The sequence below is a fragment of the Salvia miltiorrhiza genome, chromosome 1 (genome assembly GCF_028751815.1).
Source record: "Salvia miltiorrhiza cultivar Shanhuang (shh) chromosome 1, IMPLAD_Smil_shh, whole genome shotgun sequence".
Lineage (NCBI taxonomy): Eukaryota > Viridiplantae > Streptophyta > Magnoliopsida > Lamiales > Lamiaceae > Salvia > Salvia miltiorrhiza.
Window position 1 is genome coordinate 72,846,649 of NC_080387.1, and position 20,970 is coordinate 72,867,618.

Here is a 20,970-nt window from a genome sequence, read left to right on the forward strand (position 1 = left end):
TCACGATAATAAAAGGCATTATTCTTTCTTGAATTATATTAATAATATTACCCAATTACATAATCGAATAATCAAATCAAATATTGTGTTAATTTTCCCTCCAAGAAAAAGGTAAATCAAATAATCAATCAATAACTTCAAACACATTGATTATACTTTTGCTCAAATAGATTCAAGTTAAATAATTCATTCAAATTGAACCGAAACCAAATCAAAAAATCGATTTAATCTTTGTGAAGTCGAATCATATATGTAGTGTTTTTCTAATAAATTGCAAATTATTTACTAAAAAAAAATTGCAAATTATTCCTGACATTTTATAGTAGAAAGCATATTGATATTTGAACCGAAACCAAAAATCGATTTAATCTTTGTGAAATCGAATCATATATGTAGTGTTTTTTTCTAATAAACTAGCACGCCCACTCGTGCGATGCACGATAAATTATATTTAAAATTTCATTGTTATATATAAAATTATTTATTCATCCACAAATTTATACTATTAAAATTAATACAAAATTCTCTTATAATTTTTTTAAATATAAGAGTAAAGAGTTTTAAAATAACTCAATATAATTGCTGCACTTTAATTGCACTAAAAATTATTATATGTAAACAATCATGTTAATAAAAAATTCCGCTTCACCGATTAACAAAAATAATATTCAAGCGAATCCGATTCATGATAGCAAGACAAACCTTAAAAATTATAGCAAATTATTTCTACGTATAAATTATAGGTATAAACTAATTAAATAAATTACAGAAAGAAACATTTATATATCAGCAAACTCTTTTATTTTCTGAAAGTTGGTACATCAACGGTTAACTAATTAAAATAAATCGCAAGAAGAAGCATTTAACGCTAAGATTATCTAAAATATTTAATTCAAGTGAATCACAAGAAGCATTATTACATCTCAGCAAGATTATCAAATAAATCACTAAAATCAATTGTAAACTACCATCAACTAAAGTAATTGAAATACAAAAGTAGACAACAAAATCCACGATCGAATATATATTAAAATATTTTACTAAGCTCGAACTTGCTTGATAAGAATCCTCTCGACTCTTTTGTCCAATCACAATAGGTCTAGTTTGCTTGATTATCCTATTGTTTTTGCCTTTATCATCTTCCAATTTGATTTCAGTAACGGCTGCATCTGCATTTTCCAAACTTCCAACATGAAAATATAATATTTTATCTCTGTAATTATATAGATTTAACAATAAACATAGTGTGAAATATTTGAAAATATTACAATAATAGTGTAAACTGAAAAGTATGAACTCCTTTTTCCTCCTTTTTGCAGTTAATACATAATCTTTGATGGCATGGATATCTCCCTGTTGCATGAACTCGATTTTCCTAAACAAACTTATTTCTATTGCTAATCTTGAGAATAGTGCAAATTGAAAAGTATGTTCGAATATACAAAAATCACCTGTAGAAAAGCTTTATTTCTTCTTTAATGCGATCTTCCTTCTATTGCGCTCCAAATCTTTTATCAAACTGAACTGTGGTGCCATTTTCGATATGTGGAGATGCTTTATGTGCTGATTCGAGCAATTCTGAACAATGGTGCCTTTTTCCTCAATATATGGAGATGATGTTCTGATTCGCTACCGTAAAGAGCAAAAATGAATGTAAAAATGAATGTGGTTGTAAATTGTATGTGGTGAAATGTGAATAGTGGATATATATAAATAAATTGTCAGTTTTATTTTGTAGTGATATGTAACTGCTGTTCACAAACATTCGTACAAACGTGTCTTTGTGGGGTATGTATTACGATTTTTTTTTTATATATTTTTATTTTCTTAATCTGTTCATTTATGTAAATGGCAGTTAATTTAAAATATAAATATTGATAACTAAATAATGCCCTAGTGGGAATTTAATATGTACACGTTTTCCGAAAACTGACAAAAACTGCCTCATTAAGAAACCAATAAAGTTGTCATACTGCTGTGAAATTAAATATTCGCGAAAAAATCTGATGAAAAAGTTGACTAATACGGTTAACATAAATTTGAATTTAGCGGGGAATTATTTGAATTTTTTCGAGAAAAAGTGACCGTTTAACTGGTCTTTAATATAATACTAGAACACCCACTCGTGCGTTGCACGACAAGTGCTGCACGTTGAGTGTTATTTTTAAATAATATTTTAAATAAATAAATATGAAAATAAGACATGATATTCATATAAATTAAATTTAATTATAATTAAATGCAAAACAATAGCACACATATTGTCATACATTTTGAAAAACTTCCCTATACACAACATTTGTAGTAGTAGTATCATCATTTCTACCATCTTCAGAAAGCAATATTTTAAGTCCTGCTCGACTTCGTACTCTTGACACTGCAACGTACAATTGACCATGTGTAAAAACTGGTCTTGGCAAGAATAAACCAACATGAGAAAACGATTGCCCTTGACTTTTGTTGATCGTCATTGCATAAGATACAATCAGGGGGAATTGTCGTCGTTCAAACTTAAATGACAATCTTGGATCAGCAGGAGTCAATGACATTCTTGGAATAAAAATTTAATCTGCGTATCCTCACTCTTTTTCTAATTAAGCCACGTTCAACCACATAAATTCATTGTTCATCAAGTTCATTCTATCTCATTTCTTCTGAAACCGTAAATCTTACTCCTCATTTGAAAAAACTTCCCATTCTGTTCTTTGCCCAACAATCATTCAGATCTTTTCACTGCAGAGCTTCAACTGTAAAATTTATTAGTCTGTAAATTTTCATAACTTTATTCGACACAGCAGAATACCTTCAACTATCTTCTTATTTATTTACTTTCTGCAAAACAGAAAGCAGAGCACCATTCATAAGCTGCTAATCACAAAATTAGCACAACTAAATTTTATGAGATTTCCAACCGCCGCCCCATTTCTCAGCAGCAACTTCACAGCCTTGAGATTTCCAAGAGATGCAGCAATTTGTAAAGGTGTTCCATCCACAGAATCTATCTCCGTAGGAGCACCGTTTGCCAGCAAGATCTCCATAAGCTGCTTGTTCCCTGAAACAAAACCCAATCACTTAGCATACAACAGACATCACAATCTTCTAAACAACAAGTCACTGACCTTTTAGAACTGCATAATGCAACGCGGTGAATCCCTTTTTATTCGGCACCTGATGTAGAGCATTATGGTTGATCAGATATTCCACAACTTTAACATGTTCCCCTTTGGCAGCTTCTAGCAGAGGAGTATCCCCTGAAGCAGTTTATAGTCTTAGTACACCAAGATTAACTGAGGGATGAATGAATAAGAAAATTTCAAGAATCATGTCAAATTAATAAAAATATCAGAGGCAGACAATCCCAAATTATTTCAAAATAACATAAGCAGGTTATAGCGTAAGTATATCAAGATTGACAATTAATTAAACCAAACCCCAGAAGGAAAAAATCAAGAATCATATCAAATCAAGATTATTTGAACAAAAACAAGCAGGAGAGAGAGAGAGAACCGCTGTAAGACGGGATATCAACAAAGGCTCCGAACTTGTCAATCAAGATTTCGCAAATCACCAAATTTCCCATTTCAGCCGCGTAGTGCAAGGCTCTCCGGCCTGTAGCGAAGTCACCTCTCACATGATTTTCATTCTTAAATTCAGATGCCCAAACACACATCTTCGGTTAAAGAAAACACACACACGCTTATACATAATCTGATGCCCTCAACGATTCATCTCCTCTAAACTCATCGAAAATTGAAAAGAAATTAGAACCAATAGAAGTAGAATAAAATTCTGTCAGTTACACAATTGGAATAAAATTGGACACTTTGAGATTGAGATAGGAGGCGGCAGATGGCCAAAGGTGGAGGTGGTCACCGGATTTAGGATTGAGGCCGAGCAGGAGCACGTTGGTGAAGGAGGGGGCGGCGACGGCCACCGTCGCTGCATGTGCAGCGGCGGCTGTGCAGCGGCGACGAGAGAGAGTACCGGGGGGAGATATATGGCTTTTGGGTGAAGAGGTGGAAGGCGGTGGAGATGTGGGCTGTGGTGGTGGTGACCGCGGCAGTGGCGGTCGGCGAAGTCGCCGGAGTCTGGGCGGCGGCGTAGGTTGTTCGTGTGTGGGCGTGTTCTGTGAGAAGAGAGTAAGAGAGGGAAGGAGAAAGTTTAAGAGGGGGCGAGAGGCGTCGTTGGCCGGAGGAGGCGGCGGCGGCGGCAGTTTCCAGAGGGAGGGTGCTTGAGTTTGAGAGATGTGATCAGATAGATTTGTAAATTGTGTGATTTAGACGGTTATGGTTGGGAGTTAGTGGGAGTTAATTAAATTACTCGGATACATTCAATGGGTTTAATTAAATAATTGTATTTATGATATTAAGACAGTTATTTTCGAAAAAATGACACCTATTAATTTGAAAATTTAAAATTTGGAGAGGTAGATGGCGGGAAAAATGACCGTTTAACTGGTCTTTAATATAATATATAGATATAGATTGCTAGTTATTGCTGACATTTTATAGTATAAAGCATTTTTAAATCCCAAGATATATTATTTGACTATGTAGTTGTTTTTCTAACTTATGTGCAATTGTAATTAAGTATTCATATTTGAATATCTATATTCGTGACATTTTAATGAGCAAATGGTAAATTACGTAATCTTTTACTTTATTACGTAATATTATCTATATTAATATATACATAATTTATAATACTCTCGAGTCTCGAGAGTGAAAATTTCATATAGATTTATGAAATCTTTACCTATTAAAACATACTTGTAATCTGATAATTGTTCTTTGATTTTTACTAAACCCTAATCATACTAATGTATTCATTTATAAAAAATAAAAAATAAATAAAAAAAATGAAACAGAATATCTTTTCCTTCTCCTAGTGAAAGTGAACGGATGCATGCATGGGAACTTGCAATTTTATGAGTTAAAACTTTATTACTAGTATTGTCATATAGTGATATTAATATATATCAATAGTTTAAAGTAAAATAAATAAAACGAGCATAGTATATGTAATTATGTAAATATCACCATTCTCTTTTAGTAACCCAAAGATTAATAGCTTGTAATGTCTCATTATATATCTATACAAGAAGAATCTTTTCCTACAACTTTTTCCCTCCAAAACTATATTCATATAATCATTAATAATAATTAATTTAATTATTAATTACATTAATATATATATATATAATTAATTTATTTATTTACATCCTTTTTTTGTAGAGAGAATTTACATTTGATTAAATATCGCATAAATTATACTCTCTTCGTCCCATGAAATTAGTCCCTTATTTCAGATGTCCTAAAAAGATAGTCTACTTTTTAAATTAAGGGCAAAGGTGCAGATACCCCCTGAACTCCACCCCCTAGAGCTTTTAGCCCCCCATACTCGGTCAAAGCGCGTTGACCTCCCCATAGTCTCGGAAAAAGGGTGCAGAAAACAGGGGCGGATCCAGGATTTAATAATGGGGTGGGCTGAAGAATAAATATTTCGACACATTAAATTTTATACTACCAAAATATTTCGATGTTCACATAAGTTGTGCCCTGCGAGATTTCAATACATAAAATTCATCAATAACTGAGTCTATATCTATATGTTTAACAAAATCTCTCTCAATATAAAGCATTAATGAATCTTCAAGTAAATCATCCCCCATCTTGTTACGAAGTGCCGTCTTCACATGTTTCATTGCAGAAAATGCCCGTTCAGTTGTAGCAGTAGAAACAGGCAGCGTCAAAATGAGATGAATCAATCTAGTTAACATAACATAGACCTTCGACCTTTCGCTCTTAGCAAGTAGTTGACTCAACTCAACAAGTGTAGAAACTTGAAACTCTTGCATCACTATCACATCGTGCTTATAATGTCTCAACTCATATTCTAATGAAACAATATCTTGATCAGTGAAATCTTCAGGATAGAATTTCCTTGCAAGCTTGCAAATATTATCACTGTCGAATGATTCAAAAGAATTTTTAGGATCTAAGGCCACACTGAGAGAAAGCAATTCAACTGACACATCATTAAACCTTGTATTCAACTCCATCAAGATGTAATCTATTGCTCCATTGAAAACATCAAAATGATAATGATGTTCAATTGTAGTTTGCCCACGAGAACGACCAACCTTGTATGGAGATCCCAAATCGGGGACATCAATATCATTCTTCAAGCAAAAGACCTTAACTTCTTCGAAAAATTCTTCCCAACCACTTTCTCTCAATTCTTGAAGAATAGTTTTAGTAGTAGAGACAAAAGCAATAGCAGCCAAAATATCTTGAACTTTTCTTTGAAGAATCTGACAAAGAGAATCAGTAACTCGCATAATCCTATGCATTAGGTGTAATGTGAATACAAATTCAAAGCTTGCCATATTTTTGTAAACTCCTTGAACTTCGGCCTTAGATCTTCCATTTTGAGAATGTTCAATGAGACATTCAAACACCTTACAAGTTGCAGGATACATACCTATCAAACTCCTCACGGAGTTATAGTGTGAACTCCAACGAGTAGCTCCAGCTCGCTGCAAATTACCAATTTGATTGGCACCACTTCCAGAAACAAGCTCTTCTGCAGCCAATAAACTCTGAATTTCATTTCTTTGAGCAGCGTGTAGTTGAGAGACACGCTTTGGTGAAGAAGTTATAATGTTAACAACATTATCTAAGTGAGAAATGAACTCCCAAACAACACCAATATCTTTAGCTGCAGAAACTATTGCCAATTGCAGTCGATGCGCAAAACAATGGATATAATAGGCATATGGGCAATCTCTAAGAAATAAAGCCTGAAGTCCATTCCATGAACCACGCATATTACTAGCACCATCATATCCCTGACCTCTCATTTTCTCAACATGTAGATCATGATGAGAAATAACACGACATATCTCTTTTTTCAAAGTTAATGAAGTGGTGTCACTAACACTTTTAATTGCAAAAAAGCGTTCAGTTAAAATTCCATGATCATTGACAAACCTCAAGATAATGGCCATTTGCTCTTGCTTGGAGATATCTTGTGCTTCATCAACAAGAATACAAAAATATTTATCTCCAACTTCTTCACGAATCATTTGACGTACTCTGTTGGCCATAATATTCAAAAGCTCTTTTTGAATTTCTGGAGCAATATATTGGGCATTTTTCGGAGCATTATCAAGAACAACTTCATTTACCTCCTTATTCATATTTGCAAAAGCCTTCACCAATTCAATAAAATTCCCACGATTCGATGAAAATGAAGACTCATCATGACCTCTAAAAGCACAACCTTGAAGTGCAAGCCATCGGAGGCTTGTGATCGAGGTCTTCAAGCGCAGTCGATTCCTCTCCTTCTCAATAATCGTTTGAGAATGCATCACTTTGTCTATATGCCCAACTGGTCTCATCAAATCTTCTGCACGTCTTAAGCACATAGTATGTGGTGATGTAGCTGCAGAACCAACATGAGTAAGGAATGCACAATTTTTTCCTTGATTTATTCTTTTCCAATTGTCAAATCCTTCCTTGACTAATGCAGAAGAGCCAGGCAGATTAACTTCACTGATGAAAAGAAAGCAATAGAAACAATATGCCTTATTTGTGGAAAGCGAATACTCCAGCCAATGAAACTTATCAAACCATCTCTTCTGAAAGCTACGATTTTGAGTGCCAAACTTTGTAACAGGATACGCTTCCATTTTCGGTTGATAAGGCCCAGCTTTTAGATATGCACGTCTTATATCATCTCGTGCATTAACAGAATATTCACACAATTGTTTCCTTTTACCCGGATCACGCTCAATACATGTAACTGAATTTTGCTCCATAGGAGGTGATTCAAGTGAATGAGATTGATTAGTTTGATTTCCAGCGGCCATGGTTGAATTTGAAGGTTCCAAGCTATCTCCATTGTCTTGAGTATCTTGACGATCACGTTTCTTAAAGAAAGATGATATAAGTCCTTTTCCTTTCTTTGCAATATGTTGATGCTCCATTTAAATTATTGAAGAACTGCAAGATATAAAAAAAACATTAAGAATTTCATTACATTTATTTTTATATATTTAAAATATTAATTGCAATTTACAGGTGAGTTTCAAATAAAAGATAAGAAATTCTTCTACCTCTATTTCAAGTTTCAATTTCATCAGTAAAATTCAACAAAAATAAACTTAATTTTAATATGAATTCTAATTTAGGGTTCTTGAATTTACATACCTTGAATAATATGAGACGAGAATAAGTAAATAAATTGGAAGTTCAATTCTCCACAGCCACAATAGGAGAAATTATTGCTTTGCAATTGCTAGGAGAGAGAGACGTTATTTTCTGATTTTTTTCTACTGTGTGCGTCACTTTTGAGTCTTTGACATAGGTTAGAATGTTTTTATGTTTTCTTTAGATAGTTGGGCTGGGCTATGGGTAATCTATGAGGTGGGCTTGGTATTATATATTATATATATATATAGAAAAAATTTGGGCTTTGCACTGGGCTGGAGCCCAGTGCAGCCATAGCATACATCCGCCCCTGGCAGAAAACACCCCGCCCCCAAACGGCTGTTTAATGCCGTTTTCCCCATTTTTTTTGTTTTTTTAGTCCCTGTGGGCCCCACCCCAACCGCAAGAGCACGACGTGTCGACGCAGGGCCCGGGAGAGTCTTCGCCGGAGGTGTTCGACGGTATATTCAGCTGGCCGTCGTCGTTGCTGCCTCTGCAAATCACGATTCCCGAATTGCTAATTCCGCAGGCGTGGCTTCCGCCGACGTGAATATTGAACATTGAGAAATTCGCAAATTCTGATTGGATTGAAGATGAAGTCACGCTGCCGCCGCCGTCGCCTCCCCAACACAAAACCCTGTCGCTGGCCTCAACAACTCCACAGGAAAATCGGAGCCCCGACGAAACCATGCGAAATCGATCGGGAAATTGAGCGGGAGAAGGTGGCGGTGGACGGGATTACTGGCGAAAGGGGGAAGAATGGTAAATGTGAATTTCAATTTGAGGATGCTTTCTAGGGTTAGGTTCGAGGCCAAGGTGTGGAGGACTCGAAGGAGGTTTCTGAAGGTGTTCTGTGGGGATCTGGTTCTTGGACTGCCGACTAGTGGGAGATCGGAGTGTTAACCGGCGGGCCGAGGCAGTGCCGCGTCGGGGCCTTCCCTCTCTCACTCAATCATCAAAATCGGTTCCCCTCCCCCTTCTCTCCACTCTCATCGCTCATCTCTCTCTCTGTCCGCCATTGCTCACTTCTCCGGCGAGAATTGCCAGCCGCCGTACCCCTCACATCCCTCTGTTCTCGCCACCGCCTCCCATCTGTCCTCCATCTCTCTCTCGCATCTCTGATAGCAGACGGCCAAGGATGGAGCGCCTCCCCGCCGCTAGCTTCTCCCTCATCCCTCTCACGCGTTGCCGGCAACAGACGGCCAAGAAGGAGCCGCCGCTGCAGATCTGCTCCGGTCCGTTTTGTTGCTGGTTGGGGGTGGGGCCCACTAGAAATTAAAAAAAAAAAGTTAACAGCGTCTAACCGCCGTTTAACGCAGGGGCAATCTGCACCCTTTTTCCGAGACTATGGGGAGGTCAACGCGCTTTGACCGAGTATGGGAGGCTAAAAGCTCTAGGGGGGTGGAGTTCAGGGGGTATCTGCACCTTTGCCCTAATTTAAAATATAACTGCTATTATTAATACGAAAATAATTTACAATTTCTAAGTGCATGGGCATGAGATCCTCTGCCACACACATGCAGACATGCTACCCCAGACCATCACCTTCAACTTGAGATCACATGGCCATTAATTATATTAAATCAGTATTTTTTTTATTACTACTATTTTTTTTTAGAATAAATCAGTATTAATTTATTATATACTATATTAATATGTAATGACAACGACTAACACTTAAACGGTTAAACCACCACTAATTGTACATTAGTTTCAAATTCAATGGTGTTTCAAAGTGGTGTCGTTTATCGTTATTTCTTTTTACTAATATTTTTTTCTCATAAATTAATTGAACAGTGAAGCAATTCCGTTTACTTTCTACTATTTCAGTCACATGTGAAATTCATCATCCACACTTTTTCCATTTCTGAAATCGCAAAACGCCACAGCTTCATCTCTCTCTCTCTCTCTCTCTCTCTCTTCCTCCTCCTTTCCTCTGAATCAACAGACAAACCACATGTAAAAAGGAATTGCCTAGCAAAACAATGATACTGAAAATCTTGGCTTGAAATTTGAAATCCCACCTCCTTTTTCTGCACTCGAGCACTGTTTGATCATACATACATATAAAAGTAATGCAGAGATGGTTTCAAAATCTGCACTTTTCTTGACCCCTCTTATCCTTCTCTTCCTTTCAAGCTCGGATTTCTCTCAGGCTGATGATGAGTTCATTTTCCATGGTTTCAGAGGTGCAGGCACAAAAATCACTCTAAACGGCGTTGCTGAGATCGAGCACAATGGTGTGCTTAGACTCACCAACAAAAGCCCAAGATTTGTGGGGCAGGCTTTCTATGAAACCCCAATTAAATTCAAGAATTCCACAGATGGTAAAGTTTCCTCCTTTTCAACTGCTTTTGTTTTTGCCATAGTTCCCGAGTATAAGAAATTGGGTGGCCATGGGTTCGCTTTTGCAATTGCTAAATCAAAAGATTTTAAGGGGGTTCTTCCGAATCAGTATTTAGGGCTCATGAATGATAAAAATGTTGGGAAATTCTCAAACCATGTATTGGCAGTTGAATTCGACACTGTGAAGGATTTTGCATTTGGGGATATTAATGATAATCATGTTGGGATTGATATAAACAGCATGATCTCAAATGCCTCTGTTGATGCTAGCTGTTTCAATAGGGATAACTCAAGAAAGGAAGGGATTAGCCTGCAGAGTGGTAGGAGGATTCAGGCTTGGATTGATTATGACTCCAGTGTTGGGAGATTGGATGTCACACTTTCTCTCTCATCATCAAAACCTAGTTCCCCAATCCTTTCATTTCCTGTTGATCTTTCCCCAATCTTGTTGCAGTATATGTATGTGGGCTTCTCTGCTTCAACAGGTTTACTTGCCAGTTCACATTATGTTTCTGGATGGAGTTTCATGTTGAATGGGCAAGCACAGTCCCTTCAACTGTCTTTGCTGCCTTCGATCCCCGGTTCATGGTGGAACCGGGTGAGGCTGGCCTTAGGTGCATCTTTGGCTGTGTCTGTTTTCTTGATTCTTGCTGTTGGGGTATTATTGTATGTAGTCAAGAGAGTTAAGAATAGGGATGTGGTTGAATCTTGGGAGCTCGATCTAGGGCCGCATAGATTCTCCTATAAGGAGCTCAAGAAAGCAACTAGGGGTTTTAGAGATAAAGGGCTTCTTGGATTTGGTGGTTTTGGTAGAGTTTATAAAGGGACATTGCCTAATTCCAACACACAAGTTGCAGTTAAGCAGATTAGCCATGGATCTAAGCAGGGTTTGCAAGAGTTTGTGACAGAGGTCGCGATCATTGGCCGCCTTAGGCATAGGAATCTGGTGCCATTGCAGGGTTGGTGTCGACACAGGAGTGATCTGTTGCTTGTTTATGACTTCATGCCTAATGGGAGTTTGGATAAATACATTTATGATGAGCCTATAGCTGTACTAACATGGGATCAGAGGCTCAAGATCATCAAAGATGTGGCTTCTGCACTCGTTTACCTGCACGAAGAATGGGAGCAGACCGTGATTCACAGGGACATCAAAGCAGGCAACGTGCTGCTCGACTCTGAAATGAATGGCCGGCTTGGGGACTTCGGGCTTGCTAAGCTGTACGAGCACGGTGCAAATCCAAGCACAACGAAGGTGGTTGGCACATTGGGATACTTGGCCCCGGAGCTGACCAAGACGGGCAAGCCCACCACGAGCTCGGATGTGTATGCATTCGGTGCATTGCTGCTGGAAGTTGTCTGTGGGAGGCGGCCAATTGAGGTGAAGGCCATGCCCGAGGAGCTGGTGTTGGTGGATTGGGTGTGGGATAAGTGGAAACAAGGTTGCCTTCTTGATGTTGTCGATCCAAGATTGAAAGGAGGGTACGACGAGGTTGAGGTCGTGCTCGTGATCAAACTCGGGCTCATGTGCTCCAGCAACGCCCCCGGGAGGAGGCCCAGCGCGAGGCAGGTCCTGAGATACTTGGAAGGCGAAGCCCCGCTGCCTCAAGTGATGGCCGCGCCCGATGAATGTGGTGGCGATGGCAAGAAGTTCGACAGTGGGTTCGAGGACTATCCTCACTCGTATCCATCGTCTTCCAACTTTGAGAAGGCGAGCACATGGTCCTCGGCCTGTGATGGCGAAGGGGACGCGGAGCTTGAAGTTGCTTCGTCGTCGCCTTCGCCATTATCTGCTTCGTAGTTGTGAAGTGTATGCTAGGGGTTTTTCAACTTGAAGATATTTTTGTACATCATGGCTTATATCTGTATATAGAATTATAGATTATGTTTGCATTTCATCCATTGTTTTTGTTGAGTAATGAAATTCCCTTGGAAAATGTATAATTTTATACTTAAGGAATGGCGGTATAGTTTTATACCACTTTATAAATAGTGGACAAGTATTTTGTCATCTAAAACACATAAGATATATAAAATGTGATTCTTATTTTAAGTGATAAATTTATATCTCACTATAGTATTCCTCTATTTGAACAGATAAAAAGCAAACACACAGAAGTTTGGTTTCAGTGATAAATCAAGTGTTTGGTTTGCATGATTAAGTATCTGATTAATAATTCGGCTCGCATCTAATAATTCAGTCGAGTGATTATTTTATCATCTCAAAGTATGGTGGTTATTTGATCATCCTTCTAATTCTATAAAATCTTATCTATATTATCAAATAACCATATGATACTCATTAAAATTAGACATTTATTTGAGAAGGAGACAACAATAAATATTCTTGATGTATGATTATTGAAAATAATTTTCCACGAGGTGAATTACTAAGTTTAGGTCTACTTCTACTAACTCACAAAATCTAATCTCAATATGTGTGATCCTCGTGAAGGCTAAATTACATTAGCGCCTAGTTTGTGGTTTGTATTTTTTTGAATTCAAAGCTTAGTGCATGTCACCTAACATATAGTGCAGAATATTAAGCAATCTTGTGTCTTTTTCAACCAACACTATTGATGGCATTAGTGATGCCTCCATTTACCTAACATCCATTCATTCATTCATACCATAATAAGCAAGTTGTGCAATTAGACATCTCTCATTCTTTATCATGGGATTTGGATTATTTGATATTAAATTAACCTAGAAAAAGATTTTCTAAATATTGAATAGCCAATTACGTCAATCAATCGAACATAATAGTATAAAACTAATTAATCTATTTTTTTTATAAATTACACAAGTAAAAAAAAAAAGGGATTAACCTCAAACCTAGGACATTAGATCTTAAGCATTAACCTCATATCACTAGGCCAACGCATGCTGCAATCTAATCTTATTAATACAAGTTCACTAATGGCGGTTGTGACGGGTATTTTGTGGTGCATCGATTATGATATTGTGCCGGGATGAAGACGGATAATTTCTACTGGATTATATTTCGAATATTATTCAAGTCGTGTGTTCATTATTTGCTTCTGAGTGTGAATCATGTTTATAAAGAGACGAATAGAGTAATTTATTCTTTAGCGTATTTTGCACATTCTTATGGTCTGTTTGACTGCTAATTTTGCTAGGTGGCTTTAGTGACTTATTTTTGGAGGATAAGTGGAATTAAATGTTCAATTAAATATGTACAATCCATATTATAGTTAATAGTTTTGATAATAGGCCACATTTAGTAATTAATTACTCCCCCGTCTAGAGGAATTAATCTTTTTTTTAAATGTCCATAAATATTGGCGGGATTTCTATCTGATTTTCCCGCCATGACCACAGATGCCCTAACCGCATAGATACGAGCGCATCTATTCCTCTAATTCTATTCTGAGGCATACATTTTTTGAGATATAGGGTTTACTCTTCTATTCGAAAATGGAGGGCAATGGATACTGCGTGGACGAGAAGGCGGTGCATGTCGAGAAGGTGTTCTTCGACTTCCTCAAGACCTTCCGCGAGGCGGACGGCGGCGGCGGGGAGGCCTACTACGAGGCGGAGGTGGAGGCGATGAGGGCGAACGACTCCAACACCATGTACATCGACTTCTCACATGTGATGCGCTTCAACGATGTGCTCCAGAGGGCTATCTCCGACGAATTCCTCCGATTCGAGCCTTACCTGAAGAGCGCCTGCAAGAGATTCATCATGGAGCTGCGCCCTACCTTCATCGCGGACGATAATCCAAACAAGGACATCAATGTCGCCTTTTATAACCTCCCCTTGGTTAAGAAGCTGAGGGAATTAGCCACCGCTGAGATCGGCAAGCTGGTCGCCGTCAGCGGCGTCGTCACCCGCACCAGCGAGGTCCGCCCTGAGCTTCTTCAGGGCACTTTCAAGTGCTTGGAATGCGGAAGCGTCATTAAGAACGTCGAGCAACAGTTCAAGTACACCGAGGTTTGTTTCGTGCTATTTCTCTCTTTCTCTGAAGAACGGATGAATTTGTGTATGATCAGGTTGTTTGATGTTAAATTGAGTTAGAATTTGAGAGGCTCTTAGTTAACATTCTATGGATTTGCTTCTTGTGTTCCACTGTTCCTGTTCTTGAGCAATCACTGGTGCGTAGCCACGGAAACTTTATAGATTGAAATCATAAAGTAACTATTGAAATCTTTTAAGTAACTTAGTCTTAATTTCGTGGCAGCTTAACCCTGTCTGCAGCATAATGAATTAGTGTTTCTTTAGCTTTGGGAGATATTGTATAAGACTAGCTGTGCATATGCTATAGAGGAAATCGATTGAAGTAATAGATGTGGTACACAGGTTGTAATGTTTGTTTTTTTGCTGTTTCGTTCATCTTTCATGCTATTCCAATTGTGGTCTAGTGTTCTCCATTGATGACAGGGTGGTTGAGTTGCTTTTTGTTGATGAATTTCAACAAAATCATGTTTATTTTAGATCACTGATAATTAGTAGCATAAGTAGAGAACTGTGCATTGTGTCTGAGAATCATTATTTCCAAGTTCCCATCTTACTTCTTTGAGCAAAGATAGTGTATCTGCCATTTGCTGATAGTGTATCTGAGAAACACCATCTTGACTTGCAGCCAATTATTTGTTTGAATGCGACATGTCATAATCGGACAAACTGGGCTTTGTTGAGACAAGAGAGCAAATTTACAGATTGGCAGAGAGTCCGCATGCAGGAGAGCTCTAAGGAGATACCTGCAGGTTCACTTCCCAGGTCACTTGATGTCATCCTTCGCCATGACATTGTTGAACAAGCCAGGGCCGGAGACACGTATGAATCACATACTTAGACATTTATTTCTTGCACGCTCTTCTCTACTAGACGGTCATCAATTTGCTTATGTTCTTTTCATTTTTTTCATACGATTGCAGGGTTATTTTCACTGGCTCAGTGGTTGTTTTACCTGATATTCTAGCATTAGCATCTCCAGGAGAGAGAGCAGAGTGCCGAAGAGAATCTTCCAGCCAGGCCAGGACTGGTCAAGAAGGTGTCAAGGGGCTTCGTGCATTGGGTGTGAGAGATCTGTCTTATCGACTTGGCTTCATTGCCAATTCTGTACAGGTTGGTACCCTCACTGAGTCACCCATGCTCACACTTAACTGATTTCTGTTTTGTGCTTTTAGTAACATATCATTCCATCTTTATTTATGGATATTAATTTATTTTTGTCCATTCTAGATTTCTGATGGCAGAAGGGATGCTGATATTAGAAAAAGAAAAGATGCTGATGAAGATGTTAGTCAGCAGTTCACAGTAAGTTTCTCAAATCACAACATTATATATCATTATCATTTGACTGTTCATCTACAATGAATAATACCCTATCTCCCTTCTAGCCATCTTGCTACTCATCTTTCTTGCCCTCAGCATTTATAATTTTTTCTTTATTGCTAGTTCCTATTAAATTTGCTGCATTTCCCTCAAATTTTTTTTTGCTGCATTGCTCAATTCTGAGACAGTGAGTTAGGTAATTGGCACACTCATTTTGGGGCAATTAATGTCTGGCAGGCAGAAGAGTTAGATGAAATACAACGAATGAGGAATACTCCTGACTTCTTCAACAAGCTAGTTGATAGCATTGCGCCAACTATTTTCGGTCACCAAGATATAAAGCGGGCAATTCTGCTAATGCTTATGTGTGGTATCCATAAATTTACACATGAAGGCATCAACTTAAGGGGAGACATCAATGTCTGCATTGTGGGTGATCCCAGCTGTGCAAAGTCTCAGTTTCTTAAGTGTGTAACTCTTCTATTATTTTGGTTTGTGTGTGTGTGTGTGTGTGTGTTTGTGTCGATTCCCTTTCTTATCAAATCATCTCTAAGTTTCCTCTTCCTTTCAGGTATACGGCAGGCCTAGTTCCAAGATCTGTCTATACATCTGGGAAATCCTCCTCTGCGGCAGGGCTTACTGCTACTGTGGCCAAAGAACCAGAGACGGGTGAATTCTGCATTGAGGTATGGTTTTCTTTGGGGTGGGGACTTTTGATACGACATTTTATCTTGATGTGCTTCCTAAGTTCCTATCATTTGCTCTTAGGCTGGCGCACTGATGCTCGCTGATAATGGCATCTGCTGTATTGATGAGTTTGATAAGATGGATACAAGAGATCAGGTAATTTTAAATAATGATTTTACTCCTCACCTGCCCTAACTGCTGAGATAGCTATCTACAATTCTAAATTAATAATTTGTACCAGCAACTTCTTATACTTGAATCGTGATTATACTTTAAGGTTGCCATTCATGAAGCTATGGAACAGCAAACCATAAGCATTACTAAAGCTGGAATACAAGCAACATTAAATGCAAGAACATCAATCTTAGCTGCAGCGAATCCCACAGGAGGACGTTATGATAAGACTAAACCCTTGAAGGTAAACATGTAACTGTATCTGGCTAGCTACTTGGTGTTGAATACTCCCAACTTTGCTATAGTGTTGCATACTAATTGCTCCTATATATCTTTTACAGTATAACGTGGCACTTCCTCCAGCTATTCTTTCAAGGTTTGACCTCGTGTATGTGATGATTGATGACCCAGACGACCAGACTGATTACCATATTGCTCATCATATTGTGAGAGTCCACCAAAAGAAGGAAGAAGCACTTTCTCCAGCATTTACTACTACACAATTAAAGCACTACATCTCATATGCAAAGACTCTAAAACCAAAGGTTTCCCTCGTTGTTTCCCCATAAATGTGACTCTAGTTCTGTATAAACATTTTGTCGTGTTTGACAGACCTATATCTTATGCAGCTGAGCCTTGAAGCTAGACAATTGTTGGTGGAATCTTATGTTGCCCTCCGCAGAGGAGACACCACTCCAGGTAGTAGAGTTGCTTATCGTATGACGGTGAGACAACTGGAGGCTCTGATCAGGCTCTCAGAAGCAATTGCAAGGTCTCACTTGGATACTCAGGTGCTTAACCTTTCCTACTAACTTAAAACCTTTTGTCAGAATTTGAAATTATTATGCCTTAACTCATTTACTTATTTCGGATAGGTTCAACCTCGCCATGTGCGTCTTGCTGTGAGATTACTCAAGACATCAATAATCAGGTCAGAAATTAAGTAACAACTTTCTTGCAAGACAATGCCCTAATGCTCTAGTAAATTCACTTGTCAGTAAATAATATTGTCTACATATGTTGGTTTTGATCGTCTTGCAGCGTGGAGTCAAGTGAGCTCGATCTATCTGAGTTTCAGGAAGAGAATAATGATGTTGATGGAAACGATGGTAGTGGTGGCAATGAAGATAATGCTTCTGGTCAAGGTGAGACTCTCACTCCTTCAACAAATATTTGAGTTTATCTAAAGGCAAGCTACTGATCTTGCTATATCATACGATCATGCAGAAAATGCAGAACCAGAAGCAGCAGCAGCGGCAGCCACTGCAAACAAGCAAGGAAAGAAACTCGTAATAACTGACGAATACTTTCAGAGGGTTACTCGAGCCCTTGTCATGCGACTTCGCCAACACGAGGACACTGTCACCCGAGAAGGTGATCATCCATATGCATTGTTCATCACAAAATACAAAATTGCTTCATAAAGAATACAAAAAAGAAATTAAATCCATTCCTAATTTTAATGATATATGCTTATTCTGTATACTCGTAAAGGAACGGGACTTGCTGGTCTGAGACAGAGGGACTTAATACAATGGTATATCAGTCAGCAAAATGAGAAAAACAGTTATAGCACTGTGGAAGAGGCTGCTGCTGAAGTCACAAAAGTTAAGGCCATTATAGAGGTAAATAGCCTTGTATATATATATCAAGCTTAGACTGCTCCCTCCCTCTCTCTCTCTCTCTTACTTTGCTTATTGATTATGGTGCAGAGCTTGATAAGGAGGGAAGGGTATCTGATAGTTGTGGGTGATGGTAGAGAAGAAGCAGCAGAGGGTGATGGCACTAGGCCTTCAAGAGATGACAGGATTTTGGCAGTGGCTCCTAACTATGTAGTAGATTGAGTGATTAATTACTTTCTCCAAATTCATTCAAGTAGTTTGCCCTTTTGTAAGGAACTTGTACTATATGTAACGCTGAGCCTACAAACTTAACTATTCGTTTATAATTTACATAGTACAAATTAGTACTATTACATAACTTTATTTGATGTTGATTATTGAAATATTAATCTCTGCATAGTTTAAAAGAAGCTTTTTAAACAATGTTTATTGACATCAGGTATATTACACTAGTTAATAAGTGGGATATAAGTGCTAACTGATAGACATTAAAACAAAGAAATGAGTGACTCATTCCGATAGCGCTTCAACATCATCCACTTTATATTACTCTTCATGTTTATCATTTTCTTTCTCTTCTTCTTCTTCAATTCTCCAACTCCTTCATTTCCTTCTCCAACATATTCAAACTATATTTGAATTCGAATTTTAACAGGCTCAAAATAAAATTGGATTGCTATATGCTTATCAATTATCAAGCTTCATAACCATATAAGTCCATCAATCTATATATAAATGTTTATATAAATTTTTTTATATATAAATGTTTATATAAATTTTTTAATGTATAGAATTTGATTAAGAATTAATGAGAATTGAGGAAAATTAGAATGAAGTGATTATGTGATGCTGCATAGGATAGATTTTATTTTGTCATTATATATATATATATATATATATATATATATCACTTTTTTTAAATTTTAAAATCTCATTCGGTCCCTCCCATCTCTAACTTTCTAACCCTAATTCCTCAAACTTCATCTCTCCCACACTCCAGCCGCCACGCGCAGGACTCCAGTTTTCCTCTGCGGCCTGCGTGTCCGACTCTATCAAAACCTTCACGCTTCAATCGGTTCCAGCTCTCGCCACCAGAGTCACCACCTTCACGCGATCATAGGCTTTCTTTTTATTATCGCATTGCTCGACTACAGAGAGCTAATATCTGCAGGTAATGCATATTATTATGCTTTCTGGGTAGAAACTGATGTTTTGAAGGGAATGTTACAGTAGATATATCAATATAGGCTTTGCATCTTTATTTAGTTTGATCCAATTGAAATCGGTTGATTCTACCAAAGTTATAGATAATAAGGTTTTTAAACCCTAGTTGAATTGAACCTTTGATTGTATGCAAATTTGACCCCAAAACAAAAATAAATAGCAAATTTTCTCTTGGACTGAACCCTTATTTTGTGTTCCTTTCCAAAGCGCCGCCGCCGCCTCCGCTCCCGTCGCCATGGATGTCGAAGCCGCAGCCGCTCCGCCGCAGAAGCCTACGGTTCTATTCGCACAGAAACCGAACTTCCGGCCTCTGAAGGCGCACGAAATCTCCGACGGTCAGATCCAGTTCCGCAAAATCTCGGTGCCGCCGCACCGCTACACGCCTCTTAAAAAAGCGTGGCTCGAGATCTACACCCCGATCTACGAGGAGATGAGAATCGACATCCGGATGAACCTCAAGGCGCGCAGGGTCGAGCTCAAGACCCGCCCCGACACCCCCGACGCGAGCAGCCTGCAGAAGTGCGCCGACTTCGTGCACGCGTTCATGCTCGGCTTCGACGTCGTCGACGCCGTGGCGATGCTCCGGATGGACGAGCTCTACGTCGGGTCGTTCGAGATCAAGGACGTCAAGACGCTGAAAGGGGAGCACCTGTCGCGCGCGATCGGGCGGCTGAGCGGGAAAGGCGGGAAGACGAAATTCGCGATCGAGAACTCGACGAGGACGCGGATCGTGATCGCGGATTCGAAGATTCATATGCTCGGCTCGTTTGCGAACATCAAGGTCGCGAGGGATTCGCTTTGCAGCCTCATTTTGGGATCCCCTGCTGCGAAAGTGTATTCGAAGCTCAGAGCAGTCACAGCTCGCCTCGCTGAAAGGTTTTAATTTTTACTATTTTTTTTTTCTTTAACTTTGATTGCGTTTTTGATACTATTATTGTTTGTTGTGAGATAGTAGCTCTTGATTTTTGGGGCAATTTTTGATAGTTTCTTGTTGATTATAGTGGAAATGAGGTGAAATGTCTTTTGTTTGTGATGTTTTCTTAATACAATGATGCCATATGAGATCCCTATAAACGACAAAGTTATTCAACACTATTGTCTTGATCAAAAAAGCATAAATTTTTAATGGTTTGAAATTCGGCTCAAAATTTGTTACTCCCTCCGTCCACCAATTAAAGGCCTTATACGAAAAAACACGGGTTTTAAGAAAAAATGTATTTTTATTAGTTGAGTGGAGAAAAGGTCCCACTTTTTTAAAAAAAGTGTATTTTTATTAGTTGAGTGGAGAAAGAGTCCCATTTTTTTGTAAAGAATCTTTGACTTTTTTGATTAAATAATGAATAAAAACTTACCAAAAATAGATAGGTCTTGTTTTTGTGGACGGACTAAAAGGACAAGTAGGC

The 20,970-nt window shown here is 38.3% G+C and overlaps 5 protein-coding genes across 6 annotated transcripts; 3 read left to right on the plus strand and 2 right to left on the minus strand.

Moving 5' to 3' along the window:
* Positions 1-2,858: 2,858 nt before the first annotated feature.
* Positions 2,859-3,670, minus strand: LOC131012754 (uncharacterized). Its single transcript, XM_057940761.1, has 3 exons — positions 3,508-3,670; positions 3,120-3,251; positions 2,859-3,052 (listed from the first exon to the last, which is right to left on the minus strand). The coding sequence occupies exons 1-3, from the start codon at positions 3,668-3,670 to the stop codon at positions 2,859-2,861; spliced, it is 489 nt and encodes a 162-aa protein (XP_057796744.1).
* Positions 3,671-5,542: 1,872 nt separating this feature from the next.
* LOC131012759 (uncharacterized) lies at positions 5,543-7,990 on the minus strand. Its single transcript, XM_057940773.1, has one exon. It carries the CDS (start codon positions 7,988-7,990, stop codon positions 5,543-5,545), a length of 2,448 nt encoding a protein of 815 aa, XP_057796756.1.
* Positions 7,991-10,009: 2,019 nt separating this feature from the next.
* On the plus strand, positions 10,010-12,457 carry LOC131005876 (L-type lectin-domain containing receptor kinase S.4-like). Of its 2 annotated transcripts, XM_057932982.1 has the most exons (2): positions 10,073-10,285; positions 10,401-12,457. In XM_057932982.1, the coding sequence occupies exon 2, from the start codon at positions 10,681-10,683 to the stop codon at positions 12,358-12,360; it is 1,680 nt and encodes a 559-aa protein (XP_057788965.1). In that variant the 5' UTR covers positions 10,073-10,285; positions 10,401-10,680; the 3' UTR covers positions 12,361-12,457. The 2 variants fall into 2 exon arrangements, with proteins under 2 accessions (XP_057788964.1, XP_057788965.1); XM_057932981.1 differs by having other exon boundaries at positions 10,010-12,457.
* A 1,436-nt stretch (positions 12,458-13,893) lies between these two features.
* On the plus strand, positions 13,894-18,701 carry LOC131005869 (DNA replication licensing factor MCM6). Its single transcript, XM_057932973.1, has 15 exons — positions 13,894-14,516; positions 15,166-15,359; positions 15,461-15,650; positions 15,768-15,842; positions 16,098-16,327; positions 16,432-16,546; positions 16,629-16,703; positions 16,825-16,965; positions 17,063-17,266; positions 17,351-17,512; positions 17,597-17,652; positions 17,763-17,866; positions 17,949-18,095; positions 18,216-18,346; positions 18,434-18,701. The coding sequence occupies exons 1-15, from the start codon at positions 13,998-14,000 to the stop codon at positions 18,563-18,565; spliced, it is 2,475 nt and encodes an 824-aa protein (XP_057788956.1). The 5' UTR covers positions 13,894-13,997; the 3' UTR covers positions 18,566-18,701.
* A 551-nt stretch (positions 18,702-19,252) lies between these two features.
* LOC131005989 (uncharacterized) lies at positions 19,253-20,592 on the plus strand. Its single transcript, XM_057933141.1, has 2 exons — positions 19,253-19,514; positions 19,775-20,592. Exon 2 carries the CDS (start codon positions 19,803-19,805, stop codon positions 20,448-20,450), a length of 648 nt encoding a protein of 215 aa, XP_057789124.1. The 5' UTR covers positions 19,253-19,514; positions 19,775-19,802; the 3' UTR covers positions 20,451-20,592.
* Positions 20,593-20,970: the final 378 nt, after the last annotated feature.

Bases quoted from the DNA above. Each gene is read 5' to 3' on its own strand.
- LOC131005869 (XM_057932973.1), top strand. From the start codon at position 13,998: ATGGAGGGCAATGGATACTGCGTGGACGAGAAGGCGGTGCATGTCGAG. The intron at 17,267-17,350 runs GTTTCCCTCGTT...TATCTTATGCAG, and splicing joins CAAAGACTCTAAAACCAAAG to CTGAGCCTTGAAGCTAGACA. The intron at 17,513-17,596 runs GTGCTTAACCTT...TATTTCGGATAG, and splicing joins GGTCTCACTTGGATACTCAG to GTTCAACCTCGCCATGTGCG.
- LOC131012759 (XM_057940773.1), bottom strand. From the start codon at position 7,990: ATGGAGCATCAACATATTGCAAAGAAAGGAAAAGGACTTATATCATCT.
- LOC131005876 (XM_057932981.1), top strand. From the start codon at position 10,297: ATGGTTTCAAAATCTGCACTTTTCTTGACCCCTCTTATCCTTCTCTTC.
- LOC131012754 (XM_057940761.1), bottom strand. From the start codon at position 3,670: ATGTGTGTTTGGGCATCTGAATTTAAGAATGAAAATCATGTGAGAGGT. The intron at 3,252-3,507 runs GTTCTCTCTCTC...AAACTGCTTCAG, and splicing joins TGATATCCCGTCTTACAGCG to GGGATACTCCTCTGCTAGAA. The intron at 3,053-3,119 runs GTCAGTGACTTG...GTTTTGTTTCAG, and splicing joins GCATTATGCAGTTCTAAAAG to GGAACAAGCAGCTTATGGAG.
- LOC131005989 (XM_057933141.1), top strand. From the start codon at position 19,803: ATGGATGTCGAAGCCGCAGCCGCTCCGCCGCAGAAGCCTACGGTTCTA.